Genomic DNA, 15,485 nt, shown 5'->3' on the forward strand with positions numbered 1-15,485 from the left:
TATCTCAAGAAAGATACAGTGGTGCTAGAAAGGTTCAAAGAAGAGCAACCAAGATGGTAAAGGGGATGGAACTCCTCTCATATGAGGAAAGACTAAAACGGTTAGGGCTCTTCAGCTTGGAAAAGAGACAGCTGAGGGGAGATATGATTGAAGTCTTCAAAATCCTGAGTAGAGTAGAATGGGTACAAGTGGATCGATTTTTCACTCCATGAAAAATTACAAAGACTAGGGGGACACTTTATGAAGTTACAGGGACATACTTTTAAAACCAATAGGAGGAAACTTTTTTTCACTCAAAAGAATAGTTAAGTACTGAAACGTGTAACCAGAGGATGTGGTAAGAGCTGATAGCGTAGCTGGTTTTAAGAAAGGTTTGGACAAGTTCCTGGAGGAAAAAGTCCATAGTCTGTTATTGAGAAAGACATGGGGGGAAGCCACTGCTTGCACTGTATCGGTGGTATGGAATAATGCTACTCTTTGGGTTTTGGCCAGGTACTAGTGACTGGATTGGGCTCCGTGAGAATGGGCTACTGGGCTTGATAGACCCAGTAAGGCTATTCTAATGGAAAAAGGATCCAAATGAAGAAAATAAGAAGACACACAAGCACTGGCAAGTTAGATGCAAAGCATTGATAAAGACAGCTAAGAAAGAATATGAAGAGAAAGTTGCATGAGGCAAAAACTCATAACAATTTTTTTTAGGATATCAGAAGCAGAAAACCTGTGAGGGAATCTGTGAGATCGTTGGATGATCAAGGAGCAAAAGGGGCGCTCAGGGAGGCCATAGCGGAGAGACTGAATGAATTCTTTGCTTCAGTCTCTATGGAAGATGTAAGAAATCTACCGGAACTGGATGGTATACAACCCAGGGTACTAAAAGAACTCAAACATGAAATTGCTGACCTGCTGTTAGTGATCTGTAACATGTCACTACAATTGTCTGTAGCACCTGAACATTGGAAGGTGGCCAATGTTACGCCAATTTTAAAAAGGGTTACAGGGGAGATCTGGGAAATTAGACCAGTAAGCCTGACTTCAGTGCCGGGCAAAATGGTGGAAACAATTATAAAAATAAAATTGTGGCATATGTAGACAAACATGATTTAATGAGATGGAGTTCAGCATGGGTTCAGTCGAGGGAGATCTTGCCTCTTTGCTTGACTTCTTTGAAGGTGTGAATAAATATGTCGACAAAGATGAGCCGGTTGATGTAATGCATCTAGAGTTTCAGAAAGCTTTTGATAAAGTTCCTCATGAGAGGCTCCCAAGAAAATTAAAGTCATGGGATAGGTGGGAAAGTTCAGTTGTGGATTAAGAATTGGTTATTGGATAGAAAAAGTGCAGATTTAAATGGTCATTTTTCTCAATGGAGGAGAGTAAACAGTGGAATGCTGCAGGGATCTGTACTGGGACCAGTGATATTTAATTTAATTATAAATGATCTGGAAATTGGAATGATGAGTGAGGTGATAAAATTTGCAGATACTAAACTGTTCAAAGTTGTTAAAACGCATGCCAATTGAGAAAAATTGCAGGCAGACCGTAGGAAATTGGAAGACTGGGCGTCCAACTGGCAGATGAAATTTAATGTGGACAAATGCAAAGTGATGCGCATTGGGAAGAATAACCTGAATCACAGTTGCCGCATGCTAGGGTCCGACTTGGGGTTATCGCCCAAGAAAAGGATCTGGGTGTCATTGTAGACAATAATAATAATAATAACTTTATTTTTGTATACCGCAGTACCATAACAGTTCAGAGCGGTTAACATAGTAAGAGACTGTACATATACAGCGATGTTACAAATAAGTCAATCAGCTTAGCTTAGCAAGTCGCGAGTGGTCAGGAAATCCGGAGGTATGTCGGAGATACAAGGCAGGGTTACAAGGCGGGGGGGGGGGGGAGGGGAGTCAGAGGAATTTGTCAAAGAGATAGATAGGTTTTGATTGATTTTCTGAAAGTTTGGTAGGAGGGTGAGCTAGAGATGAAAGTGGTAAGACATTTATTCCATTTGCCTGCTTGGAATGCCAGGGATCTATCGAGGAACCTCTTGTAGACACAGCCCTTTAGGAACGGGAAGGTAAACAGGTGGGTATTACGAGTGCGGGTGAGGTCTGAACGTTCAAAGTGATCCGAAGTGAAACCTTCTGCTCAATGTGCGGTGGCAGCCAAAAAAGCAAACAGGATGCTAGGAATCCTATTTAAAAAGGGATGGTTAACAAGACTAAGAATGTTATAATACTCCTGTATTGCTCCATGGTGCGACCTCATCTGGAGTATTGCATTCAATTCTGGTCTCCTTATCTCAAGAAAGATATAATGGTGCTAGAAAAGGTACAAAGAAGAGCAACCAAGATGGTAAACGGGATGGAACTCCTCTCGTATGAGAAAAGACAAATGGTTAGGGCTCTTCAACTTGGAAAAGAGATGGCTAAAGGGAGATATGATTGAAGTCTACAAAATAATGAGTGAAGTAGAACATGTACAAGTGGATCGATTTTTCACTCCGTCAAAATTACAAAGATTAGAGGACACTCAAAGTTACAGAGAAATGCTTTTAAAACCAATAGGGGGAAATTGTTTTTCACTCGGAGAACAGTTAAGCTCTGGAACGCTTTGCCAGAGTTTGTGGTAAGTAGGGTAGCTGGTTTTAAGAAGGTTTTGGACAATTTCCTGGAGGAAAAGTCCATAGTCTGTTATTGAGACAGACATGGGGAAAGCCACTGCTTGCCTTGGATCGGTAGCATGGTATGTTGCTACTCCTTGGTTTTTGGCCAGGTACAAGGCATCTGGATTGGCTACTGTGAGAACGAACTACTAGGCTTGATGGACCATTGGTATGACCCAGTAAGGTTATTCTTATGTAAATATGACCAGCATTCTCTCTGCCACAGTTGGAGTCTCTCTGACATTCTCCTGCTTTTTGTTCCTCATTGGTCATGGCTTAGAACTTCACGGTACAGCGGTATATAAGAAATAAAATTATTATTATTATTATTATTATGGTAGTAGTGTGCATCAGAGAAGTTCCTTATCCTATCATTCATTATCCACACAGCTATAATTTTACTGCATTCCCATCAATGGATGAACACTTTTCTATAAAGATTCTTTGTGCAGAGTTATATATAGTTTCTTATCAGAATTTGCTTAATAGCCTTTTTATTTTTTTGCAAACTGTTTGAGAATCATAGAATGTACTAGAAATGAAAATAAGGTGAAAATTCTGTGCAGTTTTCAGAGCTCTGTTAGATGAATTAGTAGAAAAAGAAATCCTATATCATGTTAAAGTAACTGTTCTGATATAGTCAAAGATTTTCCATGTCCAAGGATTCTGCTTCCTGCACCAATTGAAGATGGAATATTAGGAAGGTAGAGAGATAGAGAGGAGGAGGCATTATGTCTATGGCTCAATAGTAACATCTGGTGGCCATATCCAGGACCTATGTTACAGCAGAAGTTAAAGAAAAGCCATCATCATTTTCAATTTTTTTTCTCTCTCATTTAAAATAGATATGCTATCAATGTATTATTCACAATCACAGTGTAAAAAAAGTTGTAAAGATCTGTATAATTACATCTCCCATCACAGTGAGTTTTTGTTACACTGAAGTTATTTTTATGACTACTACTAATCATTTCTATAGCGCTACTATACGCAGCGCTGTACATCAAAACATAGGAGAGCTTACTATCTAGTTAACACAGACAAACTGGACATGAAGGTGCATCTATAAACAGTGCTAAGGTGGGAAAATTATAGAGAAAATAATACAAATTAATGAGTCTCTTCAACTCCTGAAAAGTAAAACGAGTGAACAATCTCTTTCCTGGCCGTAAAGGCAAACTGGCTTTTGTAATTCCAAACCCTTGTTTCAGCTAAATATACCTGTCATTTATTTTGGGCTAACTAATCAATGCACTTAGCTCTGGATTCGTCCCACTGCAGCATTAGCAAAAACAGAAAGCCTGCCAGACCCTCATCGAACTGCACCAAGGTTTTCCTGCCACTGTACTGTCCACTGAGGTATTCATTCATTCTGGGAAATTCACTTTATACACATCCAGTTACTTTGTGTAAGTGAAGATCTCTCTTTGATGGTATATTTAACAAGACTGTTTGATCTTCAAACACTGGCACCATGTACAGATCAATTAAGCAAATCTTTGTGGTACATAGGGTGTAGTTTAAAATTGCAATGCGAAAGACAATACAATACTCAAGATGATATCATCACCATCAACCATTTAACAAAACATTTCTATCCCAGTTTCCATTTTACAGAGCCTAGCTAGAAAAAAAAAGGCCCCACTTTCATCTTAGCAACTCATTAGGGGCTCATTTTACAAAGCCATGATAGCAATCTCCACGGAGCAAATGCAACAAAGCCCATTTCTATGACCTTTGTCTCATTTGCCACACCAAGAATCACTACCGTGGCTTTGTTAAAGAAGCCCTATTTATCTTCAACAAAAATTACACTGAAATTATACAGGCTGATGCTTCATCTTAACTTGTGTTTCATAATGAGCTGTTTGTCAGAGCTGGAACATAAATTTACTACAGATAATTCCCCAAAAGAAATAACAGTTTAATGGCAGTTGTGTTTACTGCTTTATGTAACAGTAAGGGGCCCTTTTAATATCCCCTTATCCTGTAAAGGCCAACAAAAGTTGTGCGCTCAAAACTGGGTGTGATTCTGCGTTGCACCCCAACTCAACTGGTTAACAAGCAATTAACAGTCAATAATAGGGTGCTAATCAATTACTGGTGTTGACTGGAATTAACTGGTATTTGCATGCGCAACTCTCTGTGAACTATTTTATAACACAGGTCATGCAAATCTCTTAGCATACAGCCCCAAAGGGGGCATGGCCAGAGGAGAAGCATGGGTGAGTCATGAAAAGATGCATGCTGTTTTAAACAATTCAGCAGATGTATACCCAATTTGCAGCCAGGATTACACCAGGTTTCAGGTAGCACAAGTTCTCACCACCAAAGTTGGACAGACGAATCAATGCTCTGCACTATTGTATTAAGAGCACTCATCCCAGAGCACCCTTTAGAGAACAGCATTGTGTGCCGATTTTTCAGTGTCATTTATTGAATCTTTCCCTTTAAAACACAAATCAGCACATGCTATTTATGCACACGTGTGGTAACTTATCATGGTACACGTTTGGTAACTTATCATGGTAGCATGACTGCACACACCACTTTAAGCCTTAACTGCATGCTATGTTAGGGGCAGAAGTGGAGAGTGGGCATGGACTGCACACTGTAGTTGGCTGTCACTTGTACGCTACCATCTCCTCAAGGGTATCCATGCTTATGGTAAGATAAATTATCCCAGGACAAGCAGGCAGCATATTCTTGACTGATGGGTGACGGCACCGACGGAGCCCCGGTACGGACAATTTTAGAGTGATTGCACTCTAAGAACTTGGAAAGTTCTAGCAGGCCGCACCGCACACGCGCGAGTGCCTTCCCGCCCGACGGAGGCGCGCGGTCCCCAGTTTCTTAGTTTCCGCGGAGCTAAGAAGACGCGTTCTTTTCAACGGCCGTTGAATCAGCCCTTTTTTCGCCTTCCCGCTCGCGCAATTTTTTTGTATCGGAAGATATTCTTCCTTCTTTTATTATTATTTCTTTGTTTTTCAAAAAATAAAACTTTCTTCTTTTTTCTCTCGGGTTCGCCCCGGCGGGGCCTGTTGCCATCATCGAGGCCTCGGCCTTCGATTTGGCAGAGGCCGATTTTACTTTCATGCCCTCTCAGCCAGGGTTCAAGAAGTGCCAGCGGTGTGCATGGCCCATTTCTTTGACCGACCCGCACAATTGGTGTTTACAGTGCCTTGGTCCGGATCATAGGGCTTCCACCTGCACCCGTTGCGCCACTTTAAAGAAAAGAACGTTGAAAAATAGACAAATTCAACAAAAGTTACTCTTTGATGCCGACATGGCTGATTCTGCGGCATTGACACTGGCGTCGGCTCCTTCCCAAGCAGCACTTCGGGACAGTAAGGGAATTTTTTAAGTACCTTCTTACTTCTCATTTATAATCTTAATGTATATTTTCTTCAAACCGCTTAGAACCTAACGGATGTAGCGGTATATAAGAAATAAATTACATTACATTACACCCACTTCTTCGACGCCACGCAATACCGCGCCGGCGTCGCACCAGTCAGGTAAGCCAGCTAAGAAGCCTTCCCCGCTGGAGCGCCCTCCGGTCGCTGTGGCAGCGAGTCCAGTCCTGCCGACCACGAGGCGTCTGCGCAAACGCTCCGCCCCTATAGAGGTGAGTGCCTCGTCCTCGGGCTCCTCATCCTCTGGGCGTCGAGCGGCACCACAGGTACCGCAGAAAAAGAAAGCGGTACCGGTGCCTTCACTGGACGAGCGGATTGCAGCCGTCCTCCAGGTGCAACTTAAAGAGCAGTTGCAGCAGCTCCTTCCTGCTCTATTGGCACCGAATCTTCCAGTCCCGGTCCGGTCTGAGCCACCGGTACCGACAGTGGGGCAGCCTCTATTGTCCGCTTCCACTCTATCGGTACCGGTCCATTCAGCTTCCTCGGCTTCCATGCCGGTTCTGGCACCGGAACCGAGAGCCCTGCATCAGGCTGTCCAAACTTCCGCACCGGTACAGCCTTTAACTTCTCCCGGTACCGCTTCTTTGAGGTCAGGTAAGTAAGTACGTAAATCCCGACACCTTGAACCCTCGACACCGGAGTCTTGGGATCGAAGTTTCCAAATCAGGGATCCTGATCTGTGGGGTGACTCCGAAGAGCCTCTTCTCTGAGGGTGAATGTTCGTCTGGTGAAGAGGATCCTTCGATTCAAGATCCATCCTCTAAACCGGACACTGCCTCCTTCACATCCTTTTTGAAGGAGATGTGTGAGTCTCTTTCTATTCCCTTGGAGGCTGAGTCCAAGAAATCCAAGGCGTTCCTTGATGCACTGGACTTCGACCAGCCTCCAAGGGAATTTCTCAAATTACCCCTCCATGATATTTTAAGGGAGACTTTTTATAAAAACCTTGAGATTCCCTTGACTATTCCAGGAGCTCCTCGTAAATTGGACTCTTTATACAAGGTCATTCCCATACCTGGCTTTGATAAACCGCAGCTTCCACACGAGTCTCTATTGGTGGAATCTACTCTTAAAAAGTCTGCGGGAGCTAGTGTGTACGCCTCAGTCCCTCCTGGCAGAGAAGGGAAGGCCATGGACAAATTTGGTAAGAGGTTATACCAAAATGGCTAACCGGTCAGGGAATTATGCTTTTCATTTCTCTTTTTATCTGAAGCATCTCATTCAGAATTTGGCTTCTTTTGAGAACTACCTACCTGACCGCAAGAGATCTGCTTTTCGCCAATGTTCTTCCTCTCTTCTCCAGCTTCGGAAGTTCATGGTACGTTCGATATATGATGCATTCGAACTTACCTCCAGAGCCACGGCCATGTCTATTGCCATGCGTCGTCTAGCTTGGCTGCGAGTCTCAGAGCTTGATGTCAACCATCAAGATCGCCTGGCTAATGCCCCATGCCAAGGGGATGAGCTTTTTGGTGACTCCATGGACTCCACCACACAAAAGTTGTCCGCACATGAGACTCGCTGGGACACTCTTCTTAAGACCAAGAAGAAGACTCCACCTGTCCGGCCTTTTCAGCAGCAATCAGCTTACCAACGCCGTTATGTGGCCCGACCCTTACCACAGGTTCCTCAGCAGCATAGACAGCAGCGTCAGCAACAAAGGCAACCTCCTCCTCAGCAAAAGTCCACGCAACCCTTTTGACTTCATTCTCCAGGGCATAGCCAGTGTTTTACCATCCGCCCATCTCCCTCAACCCATCGGAGGACGTCTTTCTCTGTTCATCAGCCGTTGGGAGGTCATCACCTCGGACCAGTGGGTCCTCAACATCATCCGCCACGGCTACTCTCTCAACTTTCAGACTCTTCCTATCCTAAGTCTGCCAAGAGAGTCTGCTTTGAACACTCCTCAGTCCTCCCTTCTTCTACAAGAAGTTCAATCCCTCCTTCTTCTGAATGCTATAGAGGAAGTTCCTCTCGATCAGAAGAGGCAGGGATTCTACTCCCGTTACTTTCTGGTTCCCAAAAAAACAGGAGATCTCAGACCCATTTTAGATCTTCGCGATCTCAACAAATGCTTTCTCTGGCCACTCTTTACCCTCTTCTCAATCAAGGCGACTAGCTATGCTCCCTCAATCTCAAAGAGGCATACACTCACATACCGGTCAATCTGGCCTCCAGACAGTACCTCCCCTTCATGATCAATCATTGTCATTACCAGTACAAGGTGTTACCCTTCGGCCTTGCCTCCTCTCCCAGAGTGTTCACCAAATGTCTCATTGTGGTGGCTGCTTTTCTACACTCTCATCATCTTCAGGTCTTCCCTTACCTGGACGACTGGTTAATCAAAGCCACTTCCTCTCAAGCAGTGCTCCTTGCCACCAACCAGACCATTCTTTTTCTACAACTTCTGGGGTTCGAAATCAATCTACCCAAATCACATCTCATCCCTACTCAGACTTCAGTTCATAGGAGCGGTCCTGGACACAGTCCTCATGAGAGCATTCCTGCCGTCCAACCGTCTTCAGACTCTTCAATCTCTAAGCCAGCAAGTGCTTCCACAACGCTCCATCTCTGCCAAGCAAATGATGATACTCTTGAGTCACATGGCCTCGAAAGTTCATGTCACCCCCTTCGCACGTCTTCACCTGTGCACTCCTCAATGGACCCTAGCTACCCAGTGGTCCCAAGCGACGGATCCTTGCTCACGACACATATTTGTGACATCATCTCTTCGTCAATCTCTACAATGGTGGTTGATATCTTCAAATCTCTCCAGAGGTCTTCTGTTCCATCTACCTCCTCATCAACTAATAATCACCACAGACGCCTCCCCTTATGCCTGGGGGGCTCACTTGAACGAGTTTCAAACTCAGGGCCTTTGGACGGCTCAGGAGAAGAAACATCACATCAATTTCCTGGAACTCCGGGCGATGTTTTATGCCCTCAAGGCTTTCCAACATCTTCTCTTTCCTCAAGCTCTTCTACTTTGCACAGACAATCAAGTTGCAATGTACTACATCAACAAACAGGGTGGGACAGGCTCTCGCCTTTTGTGTCAAGAAGCCCAAAAGATTTGGTCTTGGGCGACAGACCACCAATTATTCCTGAAGGCTGTCTACATTCAGGGAGAGCAGAATTCCTTAGCGGACAATCTCAGCAGAATTCTCCAGCCCCACGAATGGACTCTCGATCCTTTGACTCTCCAGTCCATTTTCGCTCAATGGGGCACTCCTCAGATAGACCTCTTTGCAGCTCCTCACAATCATCAGCTGCCCCACTTCTGCTCCAGACTCTCCTCTCCTCACCGTCTGCCAGCGGATGCATTTCTTCTGGATTGGTCAAATCTGTTCCTGTATGCTTTCCCTCCTCTGCCTCTCATGTTACGAACCTTGTTCAAGCTCAAGAGGGAACAAGCCACCATGATTCTCATTGCTCCACGGTGGCCCAGGCAACATTGGTTCTCCCTTCTACTTCAACTCAGTTCCAGGAAGCCTATTCTTCTTCAACTGTTTCCTTCTCTGCTTACACACCATCAGGAGACCCTTCTGCATCCCAACCTCCAGTCTCTGCACCTGACAGCTTGGTATCTCTCGGGCTGACTTCAACTGATCCTCTTCTGTCTCAGCCCGTTCATTCTATTCTGGATGCTTCCAGGAAACCGGCCACTCTGCAATCAGAAGTGGACACGGTTTTCTTCTTGGTGTCTTCTTCATCATCATGATCCCACTTCCCTTGCAGTGGAGACATTGTTAGATTATCTTCTTTCTTTGTCTGACTCTGGTCTCAAGTCTACTTCCATCAGAGTCCACCTCAGTGCTATTTCTGCTTTTCATGAGCCAGTTCATGGGAAACTTCTCTTAGCTCATCCTTTGGTTTCCAGATTCATGCGGGGTCTTTTCAATGTGAAACCACCTCTTAAGCCCCCTCCTGTAGTCTGGGATCTCAATGTGGTTCTTTCCGCCTTAATGAAGCCTCCATTTGAACCTTTGGCTACAGCTCCTTTCAAGTTTCTCACTTGGAAAGTGGTCTTCCTTATTGCTCTTACCTCTGCCAGGAGGGTCAGTGAGCTGCAAGCACTAGTTGCTGATCCACCTTTTACAGTCTTTCATTACGACAAGGTGGTTCTGCGTACACATCCAAAGTTTCTCCCTAAGGTTGTCTCTGAATTTCATCTCAACCAATCGATTGTTCTGCCTGTATTCTTTCCGAAACCTCATTCTCACTCTGGAGAACAGGCTTTACATACTTTGGACTGTAAACGGGCTTTAGCTTTCTATTTAGACCGTACTAAGCCCCACAGATCAACTCCACAACTCTTTCTGTCCTTTGATCCGAATAAATTGGGACGCCCCGTTTCTAAACGTACGTTGTCCAATTGGCTTGCAGCGTGCATTTCATTCTGTTATGCTCAGTCCGGACTGACACTGGAAGGTTCTGTCACGGCCCATAGAGTTCAAGCTATGGCAGCATCTGTAGCTTTCCTCCGTTCAACTCCTATTGAGGAAATCTGCAAGGCTGCTACTTGGTCCTCAGTTCATACTTTTACATCTCATTATTGTCTGGATGCTTTTTCCAGACGGGATGGACACTTCGGCCAATCTGTTTTGCAAAATTTGTTTTCCTAATTGCCAACCTTCCCTCCATCCCTCTTTTTGTTAGCTTGGAGGTCACCCATCAGTCAAGAATATGCTGCCTGCTTGTCCTGGGATAAAGCACAGTTACTTACCGTAACAGGTGTTATCCAGGGACAGCAGGCAGATATTCTTGCGTCCCACCCACCTCCCCGGGTTGGCTTCTTAGCTGGCTTATCCTAACTGGGGACCGCGCGCCTCCGTCGGGCGGGAAGGCACTCGCGCGTGTGCGGTGCGGCCTGCTAGAATTTTCCAAGTTCTTAGAGTGCAATCACTCCAAAATTGTCCGTACCGGGGCTCCGTCAGTGCCGTCACCCATCAGTCAAGAATATCTGCCTGCTGTCCCTGGATAACACCTGTTACGGTAAGTAACTGTGCTTTTCAGTACAGCAATTATAGAGGACATGTTGGGCACACCCCAACAATTACCATATAATTTTTGCACTTACCATATGTTAATTGATGTTAAAGTACTGTAAGTGCATAAGGGCCCCTTGTTACTACTAATAATAATAATAACAATTTTATTTTTATATACCGCCAAAGCCATAGTAGTTCGAGGCGGTTTACAACAAGAAGAGTTGGCAGTCAGCGAAGAAAAATAACAATGGAGATTTTGGATACAACGAAGAAGAAAAAAATAACAGTGAGTATTTTGGTTACATAAACTCACAATGTGGGGAAACAAGAAGATGTGAAAAGGAGTGCAGTAGGGGTTTTAAGGGTTCTTGGTTACAAATCGGTTGAACAGGTTTGTTTTAATTAGTTTTCTGAAGTTAAGGTAGGATGAGGAGAGTTTGATGAAGTTGCCTAGCCAGTTGTTTTGTTGACTTGCTTGGAAGGCTAGCGTTCTGTTTAGGAATCTTTTGTATTGGCAGGTTTTTATTGGAGGGTGGCTGAACAAACGTATTCTACGTGTGGGTCTGGTGGAACAATCGAATTTAAAGTGGGAGACCAGGTATAGCGGGGCCATGCCAAGGACAGATTTGAAACAAAGGCAGGCAAATTTGAATAGCACTCTTGCTTCTAGTGGTAGCCAGTGGAGTTTTTGGTAGTAGGGGGTTATGTGGTCCCACTACTAATGCTATTTTATAAGGAGCATGCTAGCATGACTGACTGAAGTTCAGAGGAATTTGAACACATGGCATATTCTCCATGGACCCAACACTTCTTTGAACCATGACGTATCAGAGCCACTGACTCAGCTCTTGGTATTAACTCAGGTTTTACATAACTAATGTCATATGCCAACCAGCACTTTTCATCTTGCCCAGATGCTACCTTGCCCAGGTGCTAACTAAAAGCAGTATTTACAAGAGATATAACGTCACTCATTGTTCTTTTACTACATTTGAGGAGGTGCTGAAAAGTTCTCAACCCAACCAAGAAAAGAATGAAGTGGATATGGTTCGATCAATCAATGATCTGGAACAATGTCAAAACAAAGAATCTCATTTCTGGAAACTGGCACAGCTACAGTGGGAAAATAACGCTCAGAATTTAGGAAGTTGGTTGGTTGGGCTGAGAACCTTTAAGCACCCCCTTGTAGGTGTAAACCAGGGGGTCTCCAAAGTCCCTCCTTGAGGGCCGAATCCAGTCGGGTTTTCAGGATTTCCCCAATGAATATGCATCGAAAGCAGTGCATGCACATAGATCTCATGCATGTTCATTGGGGAAATCCTAAAAACTCGACTGGATTCGGCCCTCAAGGAGGGACTTTGGAGACCCCTGTTGTAAGCCATACCAAATTTGTGGAAATGGCCGTGCATTAATGGATGGTTTTTACGGACAAGTGGGCTATCTCCAGTGGGGTTAGCCTGTGCAATCATGTACAACAATTTGCAAAATTAATTGGCTTTTAGCCTAATCCACTTGTCCATAGGTCAATATTGATGTCTTGATGCACAAGATACAAAACTCCACAAATAGGGAAAATTGCCCACTTGACTATAAGTCCATCCAAATGATGCAAATGAAAGGAAAAAAATCAGACATTTCTAGATGGAAAATACAAATAGAATGACCTCTGAATACCAACCTGTCCTTTGGCAAATCCTTCAAATCCATCATTGACAGCAAACATCTTGTGACCTTCAGTTATGCCAACTCGGACTGCAGAACGGACAGCTCCATTCATCCCTGCTGCAGGGGCACCCACATTCAGGACTGCCACATTAAAATTACTCTGCACAAAAAAAAAGACAGAAGAGAGAATATTACTTTCACCTAAATTTTATATACAGTGTTGCAGCTAATAGGCTTCAGGAATGTCCTCAATATATGCAACGTTCAGTAATATCAAAGTACAGTATGATAGGAAAAATCAGCAGGTCAGCTAAGTTGATTCCAATAGAAGGCTTTTGCCCTCTACATTCTACAGAAACAGACCTTGCTAGAGTTTCCATGACCTGTTCCTGACCAGAGCCAAAGGCCTCTATTCTATTCTCACCCTTCTTGATCTGCTGCTTTTGACACTGTTCTCGCTTGGATTTCAGGGCTCTGTTATTTCTTGGCTTTCTTCTTTTCTCTCCCATAGCACTTTTAGTGTATGCTCTGGTGGATCCTCTTCCACAGCTATCCCACTATCAGCTGATGTACCTCAGGACTGTCTTGGGAGCTCTTCTTTTTTCCACCTATACTCATTCCCTTGGTGCTCTGATCTCCTCCCATGGTTTTCAGTATCACCTTTATGCTGATGACTCCCAGTTCTGTCTCTTTACTCCAGAAATTTCTACAGGAATCCAGGCCCAAGTCTCAGCCTGCCTGCCCGACATTGCTGCCTGGATGTCTCACTGCCATCTAAAACTGAACATGGCCAAGACTGAGATTCTTATCATTCCTCCTAAACCCACCTCTTGTCCCCCATTCTCTATGTCTGTGGATAACACTCATATTTCTTGTCTCATCGGCTCACAATCTTGGGGGTCATGTTTGACTCCTCTCTTTCTCTGTACAAATCTAACAGATCGCTACAGCCTGTCATTTCTTCCTCTATATCACCAAAATCCAACCTTTCCTTTCCAAGCACACTACCAAAACTCTTATCCACACCCTTATCTCTTGCCTAGATTCCTGCAACTTGCTTCTCGCAGGTCTTCCACTAAATCATCTCTCTCCCCTTCAATCCATTCAAAATTTTGCTGCACAATCTATATTCCACCAATGTCGTTATACTCACATTACCCCTCTCCTTAAATCACTTCATTGTCTCCCTATCCATTTCCACCTACTGTTCAAACTCCTCTTATTGACTTACAAGTACATTCACTCTGCAGCTCCTCAATATCTCTCCTCTTTCTTTATAATCCTCCCTGAGAACTCCATTCATTCGGTATCTCTTAGCTATACCCTTCTCTTCTACTGCCAAACCCAGGCTTGTCCCTTCTATCTTGCTGCACCATATGGCTGGAACAAATTGCCCGTCTCTGGCAATGTTCAAATTTAGACTAAAAGCCCACTTTTTTAAGACTGATTTTAATTCCTAATTCTTACCAATGTCTTATTCTCTCTGTGAGAAATTCCCTAGCCCCTATTTGTCCTGTTTGTTTTGATTAGATTGTAAGCTCTATTGAGCAGGGATCATCTCTTTCATGCTCAATATTAAAGCGCTGTGTATGTCTGGCAGCGCTACAGAAATTAGTACTACTACTACTACTTATTTCTATAGCACAACCAGGATACTTTCTAATTCTTTTACCACTTTAGGAGATTATTTTAGAGGGTTAGGCACCATTGCCCATACCTTCTGCTTTAAAACGCTTCCTGCGCTCTGTTCGGGCAGCTCCGCCTCCCTCCAGTCTCTTCCATCATGCAAACAGCCTGCCTGTGCGGCAGTGTTTTTTAATTTTTTTTTCTTTCTGGCTGGCAACAGGTCCCTGAGGAAGGAACACTTCGAGTCCCAGAAACCGGGCTTGGTTGGACCTGATGATGAGGTTGCTTTTGAAGAAATATCACTTCCCTTGATTGAAAAACTACCGGATGAAGAACTAAGTGTGTGAAGAACTAAGCTAAGTGTGAAATACTTTTGCTCGGGGGTTCTTGCAGCGGGACTCTCTGCCCTATCACATTGAGTGATTTATTTTTTATTATCACCGTTTGATTATTTGCTTACAGCACTATTTTGTTTGAGCACACCATCACTGGATACATCATAGAAACATGTTTCTATACATATCCAGTGATGGTATGCAGGTGAAGAGGGTTTTCACCCACTTACCGGTTGCGTCAAGCGCTGGAGAATTTTCTTTCTTCGCTGACCCCCTCACACTGAGGATACGTCATCCTCACAAATAATTTAATTAATTATTCTAGTTTGTGAAATATGTTGTGGTGTGGTGCAGGTGAGTTTCCACTGCAAGAACCTATTGACTTGTTCTGCTTTAGTTTTGGATCTTTTTATGTATATATGCAGCAGCACACAAAGATTTCAAGGCAGTGTGTTAAGAGCATGGTTTGATACTCTTTCAAAGTATCTGTTCATGCTGTATTTTAAAACAATCCATGTACGGATACCTAGGGAAATTTTAACGCTGGCATTTATATCTGCTTCAAGTCAAGTTTCAAGTTTATTAACTTTTTAATATACCGACCATCAACAAGTATTTGGCCGGTTAACAGTAAAATTTTAAAGAGAGAGAAAAAAAAATAATAAATATTTAAAAATGATGAGAGTGAACATCAAAGACATTAACTGGACAGACTTCAAAGTGAGGGTAAAAGGGAGAGGAGGGGAAAAGTTACATATTTTGAGAAGAGAAGGAGAAAGTGGGA

The 15,485-nt window shown here is 43.7% G+C and overlaps 1 protein-coding gene across 4 annotated transcripts in view; it reads right to left on the reverse strand.

Annotated features, from left to right (window-relative positions):
* PFKP (phosphofructokinase, platelet) overlaps positions 1-15,485 on the reverse strand; it is a 258,884-nt gene that overhangs the window by 65,714 nt on the left and 177,685 nt on the right. For all 4 annotated transcript variants that reach the window (XM_033931533.1, XM_033931534.1, XM_033931531.1 and 1 more), the window contains exon 13: positions 12,754-12,900. In XM_033931533.1, the coding sequence (XP_033787424.1) occupies positions 12,754-12,900 (147 nt within the window). The remainder of the gene's footprint in view (positions 1-12,753; positions 12,901-15,485) is intronic.

The sequence above is a fragment of the Geotrypetes seraphini genome, chromosome 2, assembly GCF_902459505.1.
Source record: "Geotrypetes seraphini chromosome 2, aGeoSer1.1, whole genome shotgun sequence".
Lineage (NCBI taxonomy): Eukaryota > Metazoa > Chordata > Amphibia > Gymnophiona > Dermophiidae > Geotrypetes > Geotrypetes seraphini.